The 23,690-nt window shown below is 40.5% G+C and overlaps 1 protein-coding gene and 1 long non-coding RNA gene across 5 annotated transcripts; both read right to left on the reverse strand.

The window, feature by feature from the left end:
- Positions 1-8,756: 8,756 nt before the first annotated feature.
- Positions 8,757-14,254, reverse strand: LOC116321246 (serine/threonine-protein kinase pim-2-like). Of its 3 annotated transcripts, none has more exons than XM_039616439.1 (10): positions 14,073-14,254; positions 11,294-12,657; positions 11,021-11,191; positions 10,770-10,919; positions 10,487-10,581; positions 10,343-10,390; positions 10,024-10,245; positions 9,747-9,933; positions 9,499-9,657; positions 8,757-9,354 (listed from the first exon to the last, which is right to left on the reverse strand). In XM_039616439.1, the coding sequence occupies exons 2-10, from the start codon at positions 11,355-11,357 to the stop codon at positions 9,263-9,265; spliced, it is 1,188 nt and encodes a 395-aa protein (XP_039472373.1). In that variant the 5' UTR covers positions 11,358-12,657; positions 14,073-14,254; the 3' UTR covers positions 8,757-9,262. The 3 variants fall into 3 exon arrangements, with proteins under 3 accessions (XP_039472373.1, XP_039472374.1, XP_039472372.1); XM_039616440.1 differs by lacking the exon at positions 14,073-14,254 and having other exon boundaries at positions 9,747-9,767; positions 9,885-9,933; positions 11,294-13,113; XM_039616438.1 differs by lacking the exon at positions 14,073-14,254 and having other exon boundaries at positions 11,294-13,112.
- A 6,519-nt stretch (positions 14,255-20,773) lies between these two features.
- LOC120441429 lies at positions 20,774-23,150 on the reverse strand. Of its 2 annotated transcripts, XR_005614079.1 has the most exons (4): positions 23,042-23,150; positions 22,365-22,482; positions 22,110-22,267; positions 21,802-21,820 (listed from the first exon to the last, which is right to left on the reverse strand). It is a non-coding gene; the product is annotated as an uncharacterized LOC120441429 (long non-coding RNA). The 2 variants fall into 2 exon arrangements; XR_005614078.1 differs by having other exon boundaries at positions 20,774-22,267.
- Between the last annotated feature and the right edge of the window lie 540 nt (positions 23,151-23,690).

Here is a 23,690-nt window from a genome sequence, read left to right on the forward strand (position 1 = left end):
TCACACATGCAAAGGCACAGACTAAGAAACACGGACTTTACACAGAGGAACACACAGGCAGGAATGATTAAACACTAAACTGAGGAAGAACAGAACCAAAAACCAAAGAGCTAGAAAACCACAACCAAAATACACCACAATAATATAAAACACAAAAGACCCAGGACCATGACAGGACACAAAACTGTCAAAATAAAACAGGAAGCACAGAGACGCAGACCCAAGACACAGGCTTGACATAACGTCAGGGAAATAAAATATGCTCATGAGTTTCGGGTAGTGACTGAAAGAAGGAGATTGCAGATACAAGCGGTGGAAATGAGCTTTCTCTGGCTGGCCTCTCCTTTGGAGATAGAGTGAAGAGCTAAGTCATCCAAGAAGGCCTCAGAGTGGAGCCACTACTCCTCCACAGTGAAAGGAGCCAGTTGAAGTGGTGTGGGCATCCATTGAGGATGCCTCTGGACACCCTCCTGGGTGAGGTTGTTCCAGGCATGACACGCTAGTCAGGTTTTATATCTTAGCTGGCCAGGGAACGTCTCAGTGTTCCTCTGGATAAGTTGGAGGAGGTGCCTGGGAAAATGAGGCCTGGGCTTCTCTGCTACCATGCTACCAGGGGCCGGATAAGCAGAAGAAAATGGATGGATGGATGGATGAATAAAGTTTCATGGTTAAAAAGTAAAGCAAAATAAGAATACTTCCCATTGGTTTTGCAAATGCAAAGTGCCTTATAAACTGACTTTATTATTATTCTTATTGTGACGCCCACAAGTGTATGGTCACAATTATAATTTTTTTGTGGATTGTTTTTGATGTAAAAGACCTGATTTTATGATGGTATGGCACTTTTCATTTAGAGTTATGGACAATGTAATTGCGTGGCATTGCCACAAGGGGGAGATAGCGCTGAGTGCGATAGGCCGTTGCAACGCTTCTGTGCCTCAGACGAGGAAGAGCCTGCAGACCGAACGCAACTGATGTCTCCGGTCTCTGCTTTTCTGTTGAAAAAAACAGGTTAGTATAGTGATGGGTAGATGAGGCCTCGTGAAGCGTTTCAGCACATTCCCCAAACTGTATCGATACTGTGTCGACACAATGTTGCTGTTTTGCTCCATACTGACACCTGCTGGACCTTAAATATCATTGCAGGCAACTTACTTGAGACTCACAACAGACACTGATTCAATGACCTCGTCATACTTGTACACTGTAAGGTACTTTCCATGGAATCATTTTATATCTTTTACATTTCAAATATTGTAGACATCTATAAAATATATTGTGAATGACACTAAGTGAAAATTAAAATGAAAGTATTGTGAATGTAATATTACCCATTTGACTCAGAGTTTATTATAAAATTCTATTCAGAAAAATAAGTTTATCCAATGTTTTTGCATTCAGTCTATTGCGTTTTTTTAACACCATTTCCCCAGCTTTGGAAAACTCACAGGCACAGATGAAGATGGGGTACACAAAAACTGTAAAGTCAGGTGGAAAAAGTTCTGATAAGATGTCTTCCTCATCCCCCAGTACCTTAAAGGATCCTCTGATCTTGGAATGTTTCTCTCCAACACTCTCCACAATACTAAAGGGTTGGCAGTCCCTTCTAATAAAATTCAGGACTGCCTGGTCCAGAACAGTCTTCCTAGATGCTTGATTTCAAAATAATAAAACACATATTAATAAAAAAAAAAATGATGATAAAGCTGTTCAGTGTCAATATAGCCCGACCTGTGTTCATTCTCGGTGTGTTTGTCTCCTCATTTTCATGTTTGGGTTCTCTGTAATGCCTAAACATTAAGGAGGTGCTTTTGTTTGTGTAAGAAAGCGCCAGAGAACAGATGCGACATTTAACCTGCATAAAATGAAATAAATAATTTACACTTCAACTCACATTGCTGTTTTTCCTATTCTGATAGATTACACTGAAACAAAGACAGACAAACTATTACCTTCTTTGCAGTTAAAACATCAAAATGATCCCACACAGCAGAAACATTTCTTTTTCTTTCGGGCTCCATTTTGTTATGGAGAGATGTGTTTTGTTTTGTTTTTTAATCTTTGCGAGAGTAATTTCATGGTTTTTTTTTGTGGTGACTCATTCCATTGGCAGATGCGGATGCGGTACTTTTTAAACACAGTTTGGCGCGTTGGCAATGAGCGATACAGCAGCTGTATCGATCACGTGACTTTTTCTTAAAGCGACGCACGCACCGATACAGGCATCGCTAGGTGAGCTTGATACATGCGTCGGTGCGTCAGTGTTGCTGGACCCATCACTAGGTTAGTAGTTCAAGTTTGCTCACTGCAATGCACATGTAAAGGCAAGAAACCCTTTTCTGTCTTAGTTTGAAGGCCGCAAATGTTGTGAGAGAGTGTGTTTTCACCGACTGAGAAAAAGTTAACTATACCGCCATTTGTAATGGAAGCCGCCATTTCACTGTTAGCTTAAATAGGCAGCTGGTCTCATTACCTGTTTTATTTTGTGACAAATGCAGCTCTTAGACACTTCTTTTATCCTGACATTATTGGAAGTTACAGTTGATTAGGACCTACCCAGTTCTTATGTGTCAAATGTAAATAGTCTGATGTATACTGTTTGTGGATGATTGTAAACTGTTTGTGAGCAATGGTAGAATATTTTTGTTTATTGGTTACAACTGTAATATATTGTTTGAATCTGTTAAAGTATAAAGAAAGTATAATGGTGACATAAGCAGGTTAATGGTACTGCACAGAAATGTTTTTGATGCTGAACAGCAGTAGAATTTGGTAACAGATTTATTGTAAATAAGGAATGGTAAATGGACTGATTCTTATATAGAGCTTTTCTACTCTCTCAGAGTACTCAAAGCGCTCTATACAACATGCCACATTCACCCAATCACACCCATTCTCACAAGCACTTTATCTATACTTAGTGCAATCTAACTACATTCACACACATTCATACTCCGATGGATGCATCGGAGAGCAACTTGGGGTTAGTATCTTGCCCAAGGATACTTGACATGCACACTGGAGGAGCCAAGGATCGAACCACCAACCTTCCGATCAGTAGGTGACCTGCTCTACCTCCTGAGCTACAGTCACACTCATATACAATGATTATTTTGTACGTTTATTCTTGCGAGAGTGCAAGGTGACCAAAAGGGTTTGAGCAATGGACCTAATTGAATGTGTTTGTGTTGTTAAAAGAGAAATGTGTGTCTAAATGAAAAGAAAAGGACGTTGTTAAATTGTCAAGGAAGAGCCTGCAGACCGAACGCAACTGATGTCTCCTGTCTCTGCTTTTCTGTTAAAAAAACAGTTTAAAAACAGACCCCATCGGAGGCCTGTAACATTATACAAAAACAAAGAGGATAAGATGGAAAAATGCAAAAATCTGATGAGCAAAACAGAATCTCTGAAAGATCAATTGGTCAGTCACTATTTGTATGTATGGTGCCAATTCACAAGTCAGCAAGAGAGAGAGTGAACTATAACCCTTTGAACAGAACACTCTTGGATAGCTTTATTTCATGTGTTGCCTCTCTGTAACTGCAGAGTCTGCAGTTTGGGAATGTGGTGCAGCCTTACGGTGTGTTCACACCGAACGCGATAGGCGCGAGCGAAAACGCCCCTAATTTGACGCGTGCACATTCGCACCTCAACGCGTGTCCAAGAAAAATCCATCGCGTGTCAAAATTGTATATTTTGACGCGCGTGAACCGGAAATGTGGGAGGGATGTGGGAGGAAGTTGTGCCAGACGTTATCTTTGCTAGATGGCAGCTGTCGAGCTAGCGTTTGAAGAGAGAGTCTCCCTCCTCTATTTACTGTGGAGAGCAGAGCAGCGGCGTTAAGGACGTCCTCGCCGTACCTGGGTCCATCAGGTCCTCCAGAGGCGTGAGCAGTTTGGTGAGTTTCACCACTTGCTCGAGGAGCAGCGCCTGGATGACGGCCGATTTCAGCGATATCACCGTCTTTCACTCGCCCAGTTTGAGGCCTGCTGTCCCGCGTCGGTCCCAGAATCGCCCGCCTAGACACCAACTACAGGCGCTCAATCCCACCTGCAGAGCGCCTGTCCATCTGCCTGAGGTTAGTAAAAGTGTTTAATACGGTAGTCCTTTATTGATACCTGTGCTAATATATGCTAAACTATCGTTTATACACTGCTAACATGGCTGTGGTATGCTAACGGTGAATGCCGTCGGTGTTTACTGATAGCAAACTGTGGTATGGAGACGACTGTTTATATTTCTAGTGATACTCGACAGTTCTCATCAAGTCCCGATTTAATTCAATTTATGCTGTTATCAGTGTTAGCAATGATAGCATGGCTGTGGTGTCTATCAATGTATGCTCTCGGTGTTTGCTGATATCAAACTGTGGTATGAGGACCACTGTGGGTTAATCTTTGTAGTGATACTCACTCCTTTTTTCTTTACACCTGGTTTAATTCTGGTATAGTTGAATATTTGTATATAATCCCCGCAGCTGTCAGACTCTATAACAGGGGTCAGCAGCCTTTCTTTAAACTGAGAGCTAGATAACATTGTGAACAGTTTGGTTCATCTTTAGTTATATGGTTCTATCTAGCATATTCTATCTTGATAAGCTGTCTTATCACAGGTTAATTTTTCAAAAATATTAATGATTTAAGCAAGGAAAGGGCTACATGTCAACATACAACTCTTTATTTCTATTAATGTCTTACTTCATTCCTACCTGATTGACATGTTGAGGAATTATGAGTGATTGGCTCACTGTAGTGGTAAAAGTTGCTACCAATCAAATTATATGTTAAAGTTAAAACAAAACACAACTGACTGTTTTATATTATATCTAATATATGTTATGTAATTATCCTTATAATTACAAAATGTTTTATGTAAGATTTATGTTTTGTAATTTAAATCTGACATCACAAAAGTATTTTGGAATTTGAATAATGTATTTTGTAACTGCCGTACACATAATACTAATTTTGAACAATTTTGTCCAGGTTCCTTGCCACCGGGGACTCCTTCAGGACCATCGCGTTCAGTTTCAGAGTCGGTGTGTCCACGGTGTGCCAGATCACCCCCCAGGTAGCGACGGCCATCTGGGACTGTCTAGTGGGCGACTTCATGGCTGTGCCTTCACCTGGAGACTGGCGGTCCATCACAGAGGGATTCCAGGAGCTGGAACTTCCCTCTCTGCTGTGGAGCTCTGGATGGGAAGCACGTCCAGACAAAGGCACCCCATATATCACATAGGAGACACACACATTGATATACACTAAATATTTATTCCGTTTTTTTTTTTGTGGTGCCCAAATTTATGCACCTGCTTGATTTATCACATTTAACACAAATATCACTGTGTGTGTCTCCTGTATGATATATTTAACTGACATTTTTATTGTAACAACCAACGATTTATACAGGAAAATAATGGCTATTAACAAGGTTGCCCAAACTTTTGCATCCCACTGTATTAGTATATTCTGTCATTAGTATAATATGAAATAAATTCTACATGTGTCAAGTCGTGTGCCAACATTTGCTGTGTAGTAGAACTGAGACATTAGTCATTATAAAAATTTATTTGAAATAATATTAAAATTCTCAAACAGAAAAACATTAAACATAAATATATAAAATATAAGTATTTACAGAGAGACAGGAATAAAAAGGACCCAGCTGCTCTCCTGAGGAGGAAATGCGCCATTGGAGACTGGCGTGGCCTCTTCAGGGACACCAGGATGGCCAGCTCCACCACCGATGGACCGTCCTGGGACCAGTCCCTCATCTGCCTCGGAGCTGTCCTCCTCTCTGGGCCTGTAAAACAGCACAGTACACAAAGAAATGAGAAGGCTGCTATTAGATTTTAATTTCAACATTGAAAAAAAAAAAAAAAAAAAACAGGATATAATCAGATTGGTTGTAGATATTTAGTAAAGGTGATCACAAGGGAATCCCACCGAGTAAAAAGCTATCAGTGCTTGCTGTACATCTGATGCTACAATTGCATACCTGTGGGTGCAGCAGCAGGAGCTCAGGGACTGGGGAGCAAGGAGAAGCAACAGGGGATGCTCTGCTGCAGAATCAGTTGGTTCTGTCAAGACAATATTAAATGTTAACAGGTTGAATACAATAGTCATAGAGAAAGTATATACAGTGGTCCCTCATTTATTGCAGCAGGGGTTGTCAGAATAACTAGCCCCTCGCCACGCACTTTATACACTTTTTTCCCCACACACATGAACATTAGTCACAGTTCTCACAAGTTGTTTCTCAAAGTGCAAACCTTTGTAGATTGCAAAACGTAAAAGTATTATTATGCCGTGTTTTGTCTTCATCTGCCTGCCACTTTCGTGCGCCTTTTTCCCTCGCGGTGCAGGTGTCATAGTTATGGGTGTTTTTGTGCTGTTTTTATCTATTGGATGTGATGGTTATCAAAACAAAACATGATAAATTTGACAAGCGCAGGAGACACAGCACGGAGGAGATTTGTCAATCAGGCTGCAGAATGCAATGCTGTACTGTGCAAAAAAAAAAAAAAAAAAAAGAAAGAAAGAAATCAGCGAAAAAGCGAGGCAGTGACGGATGAGCGGGACCACTGTGTGCTGTTTATTAATAAACAAAATATATTCCTATATGACAACATGCATAAAAGCAGAACGGTATTTGTACTCCACTGGACCCATTGGAGGTGGTGAGTGACAGGAGAATGGTGGCTAAGCTGTCATCCCTGTTGGACAACATCTCCCACCCCATGCATGAGACTGTGACAGCACTGAGCAGCTCCTTCAGTGGCAGGCTGCGGCACCCACGGTGTGGGACGGAGAGATTTCGCAGGTCTTTCCTCCCCACTGCTGTCAGACTCCACAATAAAGACTTTAACTGATCAAACACACACATCCACAAATGTGCAATAACACTAATGTGCAATAATCTTTTCTGGCATCGTTGTATTTTTACTCAATTGTATATAGCATTTGTACTCTATTTTTATCTCATTGTATATTTTATTCTATTTTATTCTACTGTATATAGTATTTTATTTTATTCTATTCTGTACAGTTGTGTACTGTATTTATTCTTATTTTATTTTATTCTAATTTTTGCTTCATAACTTTTGCACTGTCCACTTCCTGCTGTGACAAAACAAATTTCCCACGTGTGGGACTAATAAAGGTTATCTTATCTTATCAGTGGGAAAATAGCGGTGGCTTGCTAGCTTTTGTGTGGCTTCCCCGGGTCAGTGAAAAATGTAAAAAGAGAAATGAATGAACTTACCAGGTTGCCCGATCTCTTCACATTTCTTCCTCCAAGCTCGGTCCTTTATATTCCTGTCGTTACACAAAGCAGCTGGTGTCGTACAGCTCCGGGTTGTTTGCTACGGCGTTGATTAGCCTTCCCTCCATTAAAGAATGAAGGGCTTTGGCTGGATCTGCCCCTTTGACCTAGGTCACAGCCACGTCACCAGGCTCCTGATTGGTTGTCGCGACGCTGGAGTTCAAATTTTCCAACTCGAGCGGTAGAGGCGAAACACGCGTATGCACAAAATGCAACACAAAAATTCACGCGCGTGTTTTTTTTTTGCGAGTCAAACGCGCCCCACGCGCTACACTGACGCGCGTTTCAGGCGTTTTGGCGTTTTCGCGATGCAAATCTGCCTCCGAATTTTCGCTGGACGCGCAATCGCGTGTCATCGCGCTCTTTCCATTGACTTTACATGTCAACCTGACGCTCTGGCCGCCTCTATCGCGTTCGGTGTGAACACACCGTTAGTTTGTGGGAGACAATTCCAAACTGGGTTTCCAGAATGTGTCCCTTAAGACAAAAGATCACTTGAACCAACCTCAGCCCAGACAAACTGATCGATCAAGGATACCTTGACACCTAAATAGCAAAGACTGCAGATGATTGCATTTAATGTTTTTGTCTTGTGTAGCCATTCTAAAGCTAAACAAAGGATAGGCTTTGTGTATAACCTGTAGTCCCCTGGGTATGTAGCATACACATGTAATATAATAGAATTTTCCACATCAGCTGAAACAAAACCTTCTTGGATGGTCTCGTCGATTAAACATAAATCCATTTCATTTGTTAGATAATTGCACTAAAATGCTGTAAAGAGCAAAAAACGCACAAACATTGACAAGTGAACCAGTTCACAGACTTCAGTAGGCACTCACAGCACTTGTCGCTGTCACGATTGAACTTGAGTTAATGCAGTAAAATGAATCTGCAACAGTGTGAATTCTTGCATGAGTGATGACCTATGTCATAAATGTGTCAAAAGTGGATAATTTTGATGTTCAGACCAATGTTATACACCTCTGAGACACTCCGAGACCTGATGGTAGAGAGATGAACCAGCGCATGACCTTCAATGCAGCCTGCAGAGTTTACAAGTTGCTTAGCAGTCACATTAGGCTCAACTTTTGAGATAAGGACGGTGAGCTACGTTGTCCTCCCATCATGGTGAATTGTATGTGTGGATTACACGAATTTATGTTTTATAAGACATTAAACCTGCAGTGATCCGGTCAGAAAGAGCACTGGACCATTTTTGTGTTTGGGCGTTTCGTCCAAGTGAAGCAATGAAAAACTCACAACTGCATTTCTTAGTATGACAGGACAGGATGATCACACTGAGGTGTTTAAGACGGGAAATTCAGACACTTTAACTTTCAAAGAAATTGTGATGCATTAGTACAAACAAATATTAATAAATCAATATCAGCGAAAGGTTTATGTGATATAAGCAGACAGGCGATGCAGGATGAATTATTAAGATTTATTTATTAATTAACTGATAAATTTAGATTGTCCAATTACTGTTGCTACTAATTCCCTGATTAATACATTTCTTTAGATTTGTCCAATAATTTTTTTGGTTAAATTGATTCATGAATAATTAATTGATCAATTGATCAGTGTAGCAATACAGGTTGCCACTATGCACCTGTATTTATAACTCAGGTTCCTAGTAGCAACAGTTTTTAACCCAGCACAAGCTCTCTAAGAAGACGAGGAAAAACTCCTCAAAAACTTGAGAAGAAACCTCGGGAAAGGCAATTCAAAGAGAGATCCCCTTTCCACGGATTGCTGGGGGTGGTTCCACTGCGATCTCGTGGGTTTTGTGGGGTGCCTCTAGAGGGCTGGCCCTGTAAAAATGACATAATTGTTAAAAACGTACACAGATATGTGACATGGCTTCAGAATTTGACCAAATACTTCTCTGTTAGAGCTTATGCTCTGTAACCCTGTTGTGCTTGGAGTCGATAAGTCATTTGAACCAGGGATGATTTTGAAGTTCCTCCAGGGTGAGGCGGTCTTCATGACTGTCTGCCAGACAACCTAACAGAAAACTCTCGCAGTCTGTTCAGAAATAAAATAGGGGGGGGGGTTCATTTATCATCCAAAAATTGATATGTGCATTACCGATACAGATAACACATAAAACAGAATTTTCTGTTTTGTAACGCAAATCATGACAGGTTAAAGAATTAACATCCGGCTTACTTTCTGAAATATCGGTACGCTTCGAAGACACCTTATTGGCAGAGGTGACTTGGAAGATGTTGTGTAACAGCCTATCCATCACCCTGCCCAGCTGCAAAACTGTGATGCAATCGGCTTTGGTGGCGTTAAACGGCAAGTTTAGAGCCGGTGATTTTCTCCCTAAAATCCAGAGAGATAAATTATTAATGGTAAGAAATTAATGTGGACAAGGCGTTGGGGCGGCAAGAACAATGAGGCTGATGACCTACCATTTCTTCGAGTGACTGCTTCTGGTGTAAAAATGGCTCCACAGCCAAAATCAATGTATTTGACACACCAATTTGCTAAACGTTCAGCTGAGTTTTCAATTATAATATTGTCTGTCTTAATGTCTTGATGGAAAATACCCTTGGAGTGCATTTCAGTGGCTGCATCTACCAACTGTCTCATTATGGCCTAACAGACAAATGAAAGATACGTTAAAACCACAAGATCTTAATTATTCATAAAAGACTGTCAAATATTTTATTCTTGCCACACACTGACCTTAATGTCGCTCTCACAAATCATTTCTCTTCTTTTCAACAGGTAAACTTCCAAGTCTATGTTGTTTTTGCTCCCTTCAAAGACCATAACAAGTTCTTTTTCTAAGTCATACCAGTCGAGTAAAACTGGGGTCACATTGCTGCTTGTAGCCTCTGGTCCTGCCCCCACTTTTATCAGCAGTGCCACCTCCATAGGAATTTTGGTCTTTTCACCATTAAGAAGCTTTAGAAACAGAACATCAGGGTCAGTTGTCAAACATTAGGCTGCTTGAGGTACACGCTGACGGAAAAAACAACCGAAAAAGACAAACATCTCATACCATTGGTTGGCGGTGGAGTGACTTCTGAGAAACATGTTTTATAACCACCTGCATTACAGAGAAAATGTGTTTGAGAAAAAGCACGTAGAGAACAGCATGAACTACAAGAAAACATCCGTAAAGTGCACACATAAGAAGCCATACTTGGAAATTGTCTTCTCTGCGTTTTCCACAGAATACTTTCCCAAACTGTCCTTCACCCAGCACATCCTGCTCTTCATATTTTTCTTCAAACTCCTCTACAGAGAGACAAAACAAACACGGGGTTATCATTAGTTGTATGTAGGAAAGCTGACATCGTCTCAGTTTACACATTCATACAGGCTCTGTTAGAAGCTTCCTAGTGATTACCAGATGGATACCAGCTAAATTCTGAGAGCTTGGGAAAGGGGCTCTCATTTAAAGTGTGATTTGATCTTTTTCTTACCTTTAGTGTGACTTTTGTATGTGTTAGGTAAAGGATTATCTGTCTCATCGATGGAGTTGTTGGACTCCTGTGAGCTTGATGTCCTCCTCTTTTTACTGCGTGGTTCTTCTGTTCTGTTCTTTCTTTTGCTGCTCTTCTTTCTGAAAGCAGCTGCATAAACAAAAACCAATTAGACCTCTGAACTCCACACAGGCCTACAGATGATCAGAAACTATAAAACAAAAAATAATCTCTGTGAATGTCTCACTTACACTTCTCAAAGAAAACATGGCTGGGGCCTGGGGTTGGATTTTCGCTGTCCTTTCTTATTTTTGAAGCTTTTTCCAATCTCTCTGTGGAACCATCTTTTCTTTTGGAGCTCTTGATTCGCCCATCTGACGTCCTGTCCTCTATCCTGAAGGACCAGGGCTCAGTGTGGCGTTCTGCAGTTTGTACAAAAATCTGTTTGTTACAGCTGAATCAAAGCACCTGAAGTAAAAGCCTCTAATTTAAGATGGATTGACAGGTAAAGGAGATTCACTCACCTAGATATTTACTTTCACCCACAGCACGTGGTGTAGTAAAGGTCGGCCAAGATTTTGACGACATGTCAGAAACTGCTTCAAAATTGTACTCCCTGGACTAAACTCACTAATAACTATTTGATTTTGTATGTAGTTGGAACTTTGAAAGGTCCCTTTTTAAAACTGTTTTGATGACATCACTGAACCTAACATTCTAATATATGCAAACTCTCTCGCTGCATGGCTACAGAGCATCAAATTAAATCATTACAAAGGAGTAAAAAGCAGGATCACATGTTTGTCAGCATACAGAAGTGAAGTGAGCTGTTCTGTTCATTTAGAAAAATTAACGCCTGCTTTATTAAAAGAAAACCAATAAATGTCAAATAAAAGAATGCAGGAATAGAGACAAAGCCTAGATGTCCAAGTTTTGCAATGGGGCATGAAAGCAGCTCAGGGAAGCTGACAGTGGGACATTTGTCTCAAAACCCCACCATGCTATCTGTGTGTATGAGGTGAAGCACATACATGTAAGGTTCTGTAAACCAGCGAGAGAGATGTTACGTGTAATTTTACACATTTCTACACACAGAAAGGTTTTTGAACCAGAAAATTATCCAATTCTTGGAGCTGAGGTTAATAAATAGTGATTATTTATGCACGATTTATTCAGGTTTGGATATACGCATTTGTAAAATTTTTATAAATGTGGTTAAATTGCTTCGTATTTGTGTGTGGACTGAAGCACGCGTTTTTGAGTCCTCAAGAATTACACACAAGTCACTGCACACATTTTTAAATATGGTCGTTCAATGTCCCACTTGTCAGTCCGGATAGCCCGACGCACAATAATGTCATGAAAGCATGTTTATAAAAAGCAAACGTGGCCAATAACTTTTCATTCTGATGCAGAATCATTTGGGCACAAAACTAATTTCACTGTTCAAAAACATGCAGACTTCACTATATACTGTGCACACAGTGTGGACCCTGTAAACTAAATTAGTGGGATATGTGCCAATTACCAATAATTAGCATTTCTAGGGTAAACCTTTTTCCAAACTATTAAAACTACTGACTGTGTATTTCAAAAAAAATCCTGCCACCAGGGGAATGTTGGTCATTTTTCCCATTAAGAAGAACTTTCTGTTCAGTGTTCAAACATTACATGTACATGTTACAGGAAAAACAACAGGAACAGACAAACAAATCTCATCACTGGTAGGCAGTCGACTGCTGAGTAACATGTTTAACAACCACCTGCATTATAGAGAAAGTTTATTATAGAGAAAGCTGTGAGCTTGATGCCCTGCTCTTTTTATTATGTGATTCTTTTGTTCCATCACTGCTTGATTTTTATTTACTGGTCTTCTTTCTGAAAGCAGCTGCAAAAACAAAAATCAATTAGACCTCTGGACTCTATGCATGTCTACAGATGATCGTTTACTACAAATCAAAAAATAGTCTCTCACAGTATCACGTTTTTTATGCAGTAATGTAATATCAGGTATCCAGGTTGGCATTCAGAGACTAGCAACTAGCATTTATAAGTGAACAACTAAAACTGAAGCAGGTTAATGGGTGAGCATGTGATAGTTCTCTGTGTTGGGCTTATTTAGGCTACGTTCACACGTACACGGGTATTTTTGAATACGTACACATATACTAAAACAGAAATTTTCTGTTTTCGTTTTTTTTTTTTTTAATCTACATGTAGCTGTGAAAAATATCTCCATCCACATGTAAACGCTAAAAACGAAGTCAAACGCTGTCAAGAACGTTGTTCTTGTCTGATTGTTGTTTTGGCAAAAATGAGATCCACATATGAGGACATTTGTTTTAAATTTCAATAGAACCGTGGCAGTATAATGTCCTTTAAATTGGATATCAGGCCCTTGTAGAGCAAAATTTAGTATTTTGGTCTAGACAACCTAAAATGTGATGTCCACATATGTGGACGCCAGGTCCTAGGAGGTAAAATATAAATGTATTTTTCCAGAAATGCCAGAATATCAGATTAAAACTCAGAAAACTATTTGAACAACTACCAAACTGTTCAAATAACAAATGAAGGAAGGTAAACATATTCTGCACAAAGATGTAAACACAAAACATGAATCGTAAACCCGACAGCACGTACACGAAAATGCCTACGGGACTGAAAGCCAGCATCTCACAGATTCTGATGCTGCAGGTTTTGAACTAACAGCAAAAGAAGATCAAAACTATGCTTCATATTTGATAAAGATCGTCATTGCTTGCTTCTTAAGCACCAGTCTACTGTTGTGTACAATGCTGCCAGACAGTAGGGCTTTTTTTAAAGGACCTCTGACAAAACAGTTTAATTTCTGCTGTTCAATACCGAAGACATTTAAACTTTTACAAGTTATGCCATATTGCAAAACGCTGTGTCTCTAATAAAACCTCTGTAACTTTGGTCTGCTTCACTTCATCGGGTAATGTTCATATGCTGATTCATGGGTTTCTTCCGTTTTTTTGATCTGCTGCAGAATATTTGTAAGAAGGTTGTCTGCTATAAAAAGCAAGGCCAAGAAAATCTCCTTCATGTTTTATCCTCAGTTACTTTGACACAAAGGCATCTGCTGTGATGCCTACACCTCTGATGAAGTCTCACAAATGTTAGCTTTGTTTTTATACATAGATATAAAATATGGATATGTGCTGATAAATGTTAAGAATTATATTTCTGAGTGTCTGAGTCAAAATTGAATCAAATCAAATCGGGGATGGAATCGATTATAGAAATCAGTGACGATACCCAGCCCTGCTGCAAAATTACCATCATCTTGGATTGTGATTTGAGGAAAGGTGGAGCTTCTCCGAAGACGTTATTCCAGTAGAAATTTCTAACTTGAAAGTCCATGGACTTGCTTTACTATTCTATCAACTAACATCTCTAAGCCAGCAAAAAGTATCATCTAGTGCCCATAGGCTTCCAACTCGAATTTCTAGTCTACCAACCAGTGTCACTATGATTGCAAGTACCATTAGTTAGCATCCCTAGGCTACAGAGTTATATTCATAGCTTTTCAATATCATCTCTAGGCTAGCAGCTAGCGTGCCCAAACAAGAAAACAAAATCAGCTAGCTTCACTAGCCTATTGTCTTTCATTCTTAAACTACAAAGTACATTTCTAGAGTAGTATCTAGAATACCTAAGATAGCAACTGACATTAGCATCCCTAGGCTGCTTGGTAGAATCCTAACCAAGTCAAAACCATCATTAGTGTCCCTAGGAAAGTTGGCATATCTTAAGCTACTCATTTACCAGGCTAACAGTTAACTCCTGTAAAGAAATAAATAGCACCAATAAGTATCCCTAGCCTACTGGCAAGCTTTTCAAGGCAACTAATTGCCTGTCAGGTTACCACAAAGAATACCTAAGCTATTAACTAGCATCAATAAGTCAGTCACTAATATTCCTTGGCAGTTGATTAGCATCCCCTGGGCTAGTAACTAGAATTTCCCTCACTATCATTAAGACAAATTTTATTGAATGGTCTCTTCAATTTAACACCAGTCCATATTATTTGTTAAATAATAGAATAGAATAGAATAGAATTCAACTTTATTGTCATTGCACATGCACAGGTACAGGGCAACGAAATGCAGTTTGCATCCATCCAGAAGTGCTTTAGTGATATAGATATATTACAATATATATTAGCAATAATATAGATATGCAAGTATATTACAGAAATGGGTCTATTGTGGTATGTTATAATGTACACGGTATGAAGTATGTTGTGAATATTCTATAACTATAGGTATGTACAGGCTGTAGTGAGTACAAGCTATGTACAGGATATGAACAGGATATAAATATGAAAAACTATACAGAATATGAAATAAATAACTTTACAGAAATATGAGATATACAGTTATACAGAAATGGGAACTATGCAAGTTGTAAACAGTTGTAAGGTTAAAAATTATTGTATGTACAGAATGATTATTTACACAGAACTATACAGTAGTGCAGTTAAGATAAGTGAGGGTGTGGATAATTTCTACAGAGGCTGTATAAAGTGCTAGTGGTTGTGAGTGGTGGTTCAGTCCATGTTATTATTGTGTGTTTGAGGGTAAGGTTGTCCATTGTGGGTGTGTGTATGTTCAGTCCATGTGTTAACGTGGGTCAGATGTCAGGAGGCAAATAACTGCAATAAACTGTAACAAAAATACAAATATGATGTAGACTAGAACGTTAGTCTAAGAATAATATTTAACTTTGCTATAGAATTATATTTATGTCCAAAATTGCACATAAGACAAAAAAAACAAAAAAACATGACCACTAGCAAATAATTTAATTTCCTTTTTAAAAAAATTTCTCGAGGATTAAAGTCACTGCCTTGCCACTATCATGGGGTAATTTGATATAACGCAGTAGGCTGTGGGAATGAATACCAGCGCTCAATAAATCAGATTATTTGCTTGTTTGTGATTGGTTGTTTTTCTTCACACTTTATCCTTCACACTTCACTCTATTGTACTAGTGTCCCTAGCATGACAATTAGACTCTTGGTGGCGCTGTCACTTGGTGTTCGCTCGCTTTGTGGTAGAGTATCACTTCCTGTTCCTGCTCAAACACAGTGGTGTTTCTGAATAGCTTTTCTGCTTAGCAATTTAATTTAAATCTTTTGATACATCCCTTTTTCATAGTATAATCTTAACGTGCTTCATCTGAATCACCCTTTCTGTGTACTCACTACCTAATTTATAGCCAAAGTATTTACTCACTGTCTCTTTACTGTTTCGCTAGCTTAGCTTAGCTCGTAGCCGACTCGTTAGCACCATGGCTACTTCACCTGTCCCTCCTGCACTTTCCTGCTCATTGTGTCAGATGTTTAGTTACTCCTCGGCCTCCTTTAGCAGTAATGATACCTGTAACAAATGTAGTATATTTGCAGCTCTGGAGGCCAGGATTACTGAATTGGAGACTCGGCTTCGCACCCTTCATTCACCCGTAGCTAGCCAGGCCCCTGTAGCTGGTGCAGCCGAAGATAGCATAGGCCCCGCTAGCTGTTCCCCGGCAGACCCCAAGCAGCTGGGGAAAGAGGGCGGCTGGGTGACGGTGAGGAGGAAGCATAGTCTTAAACTGAAGCCCCAGGTACACCACCAACCTGTTCATGTGTTCAACTGTTTTTCCCCACTCGGCGACACACCCGCCGGGGTCAAACTCTGGTAATTGGTGATTCTGTTCTCAGACATGTGAAGCTAAAGACACCGGCAACCATAGTCAATTGTCTTCCAGGGGCCAGAGTAGGCGACGCTGAAGGAAATTTAAAACTGCTGGCTAAGGGTAAACGTAAATACAGTAAGATCATAATTCACGTCGGCAATAATGACACCCGGTTACGCCAATCGGAGGTCACTAAAATCAATATTGAATCGGTGTGTAACTTTGCCAAAATAATGTCGGACTCTGTAGTTTTCTCTGGTCCCTCCCAATCAGACCAGGAGTGACATGTTTAGCCGCATGTTCTCCTTAAATTGCTGTCTGTCTGAGTGGTGTCCCAGAAACGATGTGGGCTTCACAGATAATTGGCAAACCTTCTGGAGGAAACCTGGTCTTGTTAGGAGAGACGGCATCCATCCCACTTTGGATGGAGCAGCTCTCATTTCTAGAAATATGGACAAATTTATTAAACCCCCAAAATATGACTATCCAGAGTTGGGACCAGGAAGCAGAGTTGCAGTCTTACACGCCTCTCTGCAGCTTCTCTCCTCCTGCTACCCCCCCCAAAAACCCATCTCCATTGAGACTGTGTCAGCTCCCAAAAAGACAAAAAACAAACCAAAACCCAGCAATAAACAACTTAAACATAAAAAATCACAAAGAAAGAACAATACAGCATCCACATCTGAACCAAAGAGTAAAACAATGAAATGTGGATTATTAAATATTAGGTCTCTCTCCTCCAAGTCTCTGTTAGTACATGACTTAATAATTGATCAACAAATCGATTTACTCTGCCTTACAGAAACATGGTTGCAGCAGGATGAGTATGTTAGTTTAAATGAATCAACACCCCCGAGTCATTCTAACTACCAGAAATCTCGAAGCACAGGCCGAGGGGGCGGTGTGGCAGCAATTTTTCACACCAGCCTATTAATTAACGAAAGACCAAGACAGACTTTTAATTCATTTGAAAGCCTGATGCTTAGCCTCGTCCACCCCCAGCTGTAAAACTCAGAAACCAGTCTTACTTGTTATCATCTATCGTCCACCTGGGCCTTACACAGAGTTTCTGTCTGATTTCTCAGACTTTTTATCTGATTTAGTGCTCAGCTCAGATAAAATAATTATTGTGGGTGATTTTAACATCCATGTAGATGCTAAAATGACAGCCTCAACATCGCATTTAATCTGTTATTAGACTCAATTGGCTTCTCTCAAAATGTAAAAGAACCCACCCACCACTTTAATCACACTCTAGATCTTGTTTTAACGTATGGCATAGAAACTGAACATTTAACAGTGTTTCCTGAAAACCCTCTGCTGTCTGATCATTTCCTGATAACATTTACATTTACAATAATTGATTACACAGCAGTGGAGAGTAGACTTTATCAAAGTAGATGTCTTTCCGAAAGTGCTGTAACTAAGTTTAAGAATATAATCCACCCACTGTTATCATCTTCAATGCCCTGTACCAACATAGAGCAGAGCAGCTATCTGAACGCTACTCCAACAGAGGTCGATCATCTTGTTAATAATTTTACCTCCTCACTACGCATTTACTCTGGATACTGTAGCTCCTGTGAAAACTAAGGCCTCAAATCCAAAGTCCCTGACTCCGTGGTATAATTCTCAAACACGTAGCCTAAAGCAGATAACTCGTAAGCTGGAGAGGAAATGGCGTGTCACAAATTTAGAGGATCATCATTTAGCCTGGAGAAATAGTTTGCTGCTTTATAAGAAAGCCCTCCGCAAAGCCAGAACATCTTACTATTCGTCACTGATTGAAGAAAATAAGAACAACCCCAGGTTTCTCTTCAGCACTGTAGCCAGGCTGACAAACAGTCAGAGCTCTACTGAGCTAACAATCCCTTTAACGTTAACTAGTAATGACTTCATGAACTTCTTCACAAATAAAATTTTTATCATTAGAGAAAAAAATTACCAATAATCATCCCACAGATGTAACATTATCTACAGCTACTTTTAGTACCATCAATGTTAAGTTAGACTCTTTTCTCCAATTGATCTTTCTGAGTTAACTTCAATAATTAATTCCTCCAAACCATCAACGTGTCTTTTAGACCCCATTCCTACAAAACTGCTCAAAGAAGTCCTGCCATTAATTAATGCTTCAATCTTAAATATGATCAACCTATCTCTAATAATCGGCTATGTACCACAGGCCTTCAAGGTGGCTGTAGTTAAACCTTTACTTAAAAAAGCCATCTCTAGACCCAGCTGTCTTAGCTAATTATAGGCCAATCTCCAACCTTCCTTTCATATCAAAAATCCTTGAAAGAGTAGTTGTCAAACAGCTAACAGATCATCTGCAGAGGAATGGCTTATTTGAAGAGTTTCAGTCAGGTTTCAGAGCTCAGCACAGCACAGAAACAGCTTTAGTGAAGGTTACAAATGATCTTCTTATGGCCTCTGACAGTGGACTCATCTCTGTGCTTGTCCTGCTAGACCTCAGTGCTGCATTCGATACTGTTGATCATAATATCCTATTAGAGCGATTAGAACATGCTGTAGGTATTACAGGTACTGCACTGCAGTGGTTTGTATCATATCTATCTAATAGACTCCAATTTGTACATGTAAATGGAGAGTCCTCTTCACACACTAAGGTCAATTATGGAGTTCCACAGGGTTCAGTGCTAGGACCAATTCTATTTACATTATACATGCTTCCTTAGGCAGCATCATTAGAAGACATAGCATAAATTTTCACTGCTATGCAGATGACACGCAGCTCTATCTATCCATGAAGCCAGGTATCACAGACCAATTAGTTAAACTGCAGGAATGTCTTAAAGACATAAAGACCTGGATGGCCGCTAACTTTCTGCTTCTTAATTCAGATAAAACTGAGGTTATTGTACTCGGCCCTGAAAATCTTAGAAATATGGTATCTAAGCAGATTCTTACTCTGGATGGCATTACCTTGGCCTCCAGTAATGCTGTGAGGAACCTTGAGTCATTTTGACCAGGACATGTCCTTCAACGCACATATTAAACAAATATGTAAGACTGCTTTCTTCCATTTGCGCAACATCTCTAAAATTAGAAATATCCTGTCTCAGAGTGACGCTGAAAAACTAGTTCATGCATTTAGTACTTCCAGGCTGGACTACTGTAATTCTTTATTATCAGGATGTCCTAAAAACTCGCTGAAAAGCCTTCAGCTAATCCAAAATGCTGCAGCAAGAGTACTGACAGGGACTAGAAAGAGAGAGCATATTTCTCCTGTTTTGGCTTCCCTTCATTGGCTTCCTGTTAAATCCAGAATTGAATTCAAAATCCTGCTCCTCACATACAAGGTCTTAAATAATCAGGCCCCATCTTATCTTAATGACCTTGTAGTACCATATCACCCTATTAGAGCACTTCGCTCTTGCACTGCAGGCCTACTTGTTGTTCCTAGAGTATTTAAAAGTAGAATGGGAGGCAGAGCCTTCAGTTTTCAGGCCCCTCTTCTGTGGAACCAGCTTCCAGTTTGGATTCGGAAACAGACACTATCTCTACTTTCAAGATTAGGCTTAAAACTTTCCTTTTGCTAAAGCATATAGTTAGGGCTGGACCAGGTGACCCTGAATCCTCCCTTAGTTATGCTGCAATAGACGTAGGCTGCCGGGATTCCCATGATGCATTGAGTTTTTCCTTCCAGTCACCTTTCTCACTCACTATGTGTTAATAGACCTCTCTGCATCGAATCATATCTGTTATTAATCTCTGTCTCTCTTCCACAGCATGTCTTTCATCCTGTTTTCCTTCTTTCACCCCAACCGGTCGCAGCAGATGGCCGCCTCCCTGAGCCTGGTTCTGCCGGAGGTTTCTTCCTGTTAAAGGGAGTTTTTCCTTCCCACTGTCGCCAAAGTGCTTGCTCATAGGGGGTCATATGATTGTTGGGTTTTTCTCTGTATTTATTATTGTGCTATCTACTGTACAATATAAAGCGCCTTGAGGCGACTTTTGTTGTGATTTGGCGCTATATAAATAAAATTGAATTGAATTGAATTGAAAAGCCCCCTGTCATGAACCAAGGTTCACACGCACAGTGGGGACCCAAAAGCAAACTTAATACGAAATTCACAAGAACTATGTGTCAGGCATCGCTGTGTGGATGTGAGGAAGAGAGGACCCAAACACACGACTCATGGTTTGATGAAGGGTGGTGTTTATTATGATGACAGGACTAACTGTCTGTAATGACTGTGGGATCGACGATGACAAGACAGTGAACAGGAGGAAACAAAGGACTTAAATACACTGACTGATGAGGATGATTGGAGACCAGTGAGTACACAGCTGAACCCTAATCTGACCAATAACACATAGGAAGTAGAACTGGAACATAGTACACATAGACTGAGGCCAAAATAATTAAACAGTAATTATGAACATGTGGGGGGAAAAAAATCAGAACATGAACAAAGTGAAAACACTGGGTCAACAAGCCAGGAACCCTGAAACTATGTACAGATTTATTTGTTTAACAAAAATGATGAGGAACAACCAAGGGAACGAAAATATAACTGAAGCTGAGGAAACTGGGAACTGAAACGCCCTGGGAAGCCGTGATCGGGACTGTGGGAAGCTGACACAGAAAGGGGAACAAGTACTTGTGTGCAGGAAAGCAGAGATATAAATCTGAATAAGAATTAGAATGCTGCAGCTTACAATTAGAGCCAAACTGTGGGGCTCAAAGGGGAGGGTCTCCATGGGAGAAAAGAGACGGAGACTGAGGGAGTTCTCTTGCACGCAGAACAGGCAGGTGGACAGGCTGGGGACGTTTTCAATTACCCGATGGCGACCTGAGCACAAGGGCGTAATATTAACACAGGTCAAAGAATGCTTGAATAAACTTAGAGCTTAGGAGAGCCAAGTTACTATCAAGAGTGACTAACGGACTGGCGTGGAGCAGCCGTCCGCACTGGGAGAAATAGTTCTCCTGTAATTGCCTGGGATGGAGTGTAGGTGCAATGCTGATGGCCCAACCTGAGGGCATGGCCATTGAGGCGACCTGAACACTCCCTGGATACGGACCATGACACCCCCAGAGTGGACAAGTAGTTTGGTGTTTAAGTGGCTCAGAGACTCAAGAATAGGAGCAGTGACAATGTTATCCTCTCATCATCGTAAATCACGTGCACCTTATACAACAGGACATGAGGATGCAGTGAAACGTCATCAGCTCTTGATCCAGTGGCTTTCGAAGTAAATTCACAAAGTCCTTCTGCGCTCCTCTCGTACTGTGTGTCCCATCAGTAGACACTGACAGTATGACTGACAGCGGTATGAGTCCAGTCAGTTCTTCCTGCAGCCCGTCGGAGTTGACATATCTGCAAAACAGTGCTGTCTGCTCAACATCGTTTACATCATTTGACTCACAGGCAATTGAAAATGCTTGAGCTGAATTGATGTCATTCATTTGCTTACGGCTGATGTTTTAATGGTCCTGTCTCTAACGGTCTTTGCGGAGAGAGGCCTTTCTCTAATTTTCTGAACAATTTCCCGTTTGTTTTGAAAGTCTGATAGTTTTATGAACGATTCTTTCATATATTCTCCATCTGTGAATGGCTGCTCCCTCCCGCAGATCACAACAGGTTAAAGAATTAACATCCGGCTTACTTTCTGAAATATCGGTACGCTTCCAAGACATCTTATTGACAGAGGTGACTTGGAAGATGTTGTGTAACAGCCTATCCATCACCCTGCCCAGCCGCAAAACTGTGATGCAGTCGGCTTGGTGGTGTTAAACAGCAAGTTTAGAGCCGGTGATTTTCTCCCTAAAATCCAGAGAAAAATTATTAATGGTAAGAAATTAATGTGGACACAAGGTGTTGGGGAGGCAAGAACATCTAAACAATGAGGCTGATGACCTACCATTTCTTCGAGTGACTGCTTCTGGTGTAAAAATGACTCCACAGCCAAAATCAATGTATTTGACACGCCGATTTGCTAAATGTTCAGTGGCTTCATCTACCAACTGTCTCATTATGGCCTGACAGACAAACGAAAGATACGTTAAAACCATAAGATCTACATTATTCATAAAAGATTGCCAAATATTTTATTCTTGCCACTCACTGACCTTAATGTCACTCTCACACAGAAATGTTCTCTTTTTGACAGATAAACTTCCAAGTCTGTGTTATTTTTGCCCCTTCAAAGACCATAATAAGTTTTTTTTCTAAGTCATACCAGTCGAGTAAAACTGGGGTCACATTGCTGCTTGTAGCCTCTGGTCCTGCCCCCACTTTAATCAGCAATGCCACCTCCATTGGAATCTTGGTCATTTCACCATTAACTAGAACACTATCGCTAAAAGTAGTAACAGCATCACTAACGCTGGGTGATTTTATACCCAACAAAAAGTACTTCTCATGAAAATATGACAACACATGACAAATTAGAGTGGTGTTCTTTTTTTTTTCAACTGTGCCATGTCTAACAAAATGAAAAAAGTGTCATGGGAGGACCCTAAAAAAATGCTGATATTTATTCATAACCGCTGCACAAAATAAGGATAACATGCAAATTCCAGGACCACTCTTACTTACCTATTCCTTACATGCAGTCAGGACACGCAGGGTAGCAATGGCGTGGACTCACTGGTCGATGGCACACATGGCACCTGTGTCGTGGCTTCTTGTCCAAGCCTGCGGAGCACTCAGCACACCTCACTGAGGGACAGTGTTGGGGAGTAACGGAATACATGTACCGCCGTTACGTATTCAGAATACAAAATATGAGTAACTGTATTCCGTTACAGTTACCGTTTAAAAAGGTGGTATTCAGAATACAGTTACTTTGTTGAAATAAATGGAATACACGGCGGTACTTCCCTGTTTCATATTGTCGCGGGTCAGGACTGTTTGGGTTTGTTTGACAGCTACGTTCTGTTGTTCCAGGCGGCAGCGTTACGGTTGCCATGGTTACAGGGTGACGCTCTCTCTCTGCGTGTTTCCTGGGTGAGAGAGCGCTTTTTTGTTGTTGTTGTTGTTGTGTTAAGCTAAAAGGCAGAATGCTACAGGCATAGCTCTAAAGCATGTAGCCTGATGGGCAGTGTAGTCCGTGCTGCAGGGAGAATGGACTACCATACCCGTTATGTGTCTGTGAGCGAGGGAGGGAGAGAAAGGAAATGTCCGAGCTGTCACGGAGCAAAAACGGGAGCTGGAAGCATGTAAATATAATAATAACCACTGCAGC

Source organism: Oreochromis aureus, linkage group 8, assembly GCF_013358895.1.
Source record: "Oreochromis aureus strain Israel breed Guangdong linkage group 8, ZZ_aureus, whole genome shotgun sequence".
NCBI lineage: Eukaryota > Metazoa > Chordata > Actinopteri > Cichliformes > Cichlidae > Oreochromis > Oreochromis aureus.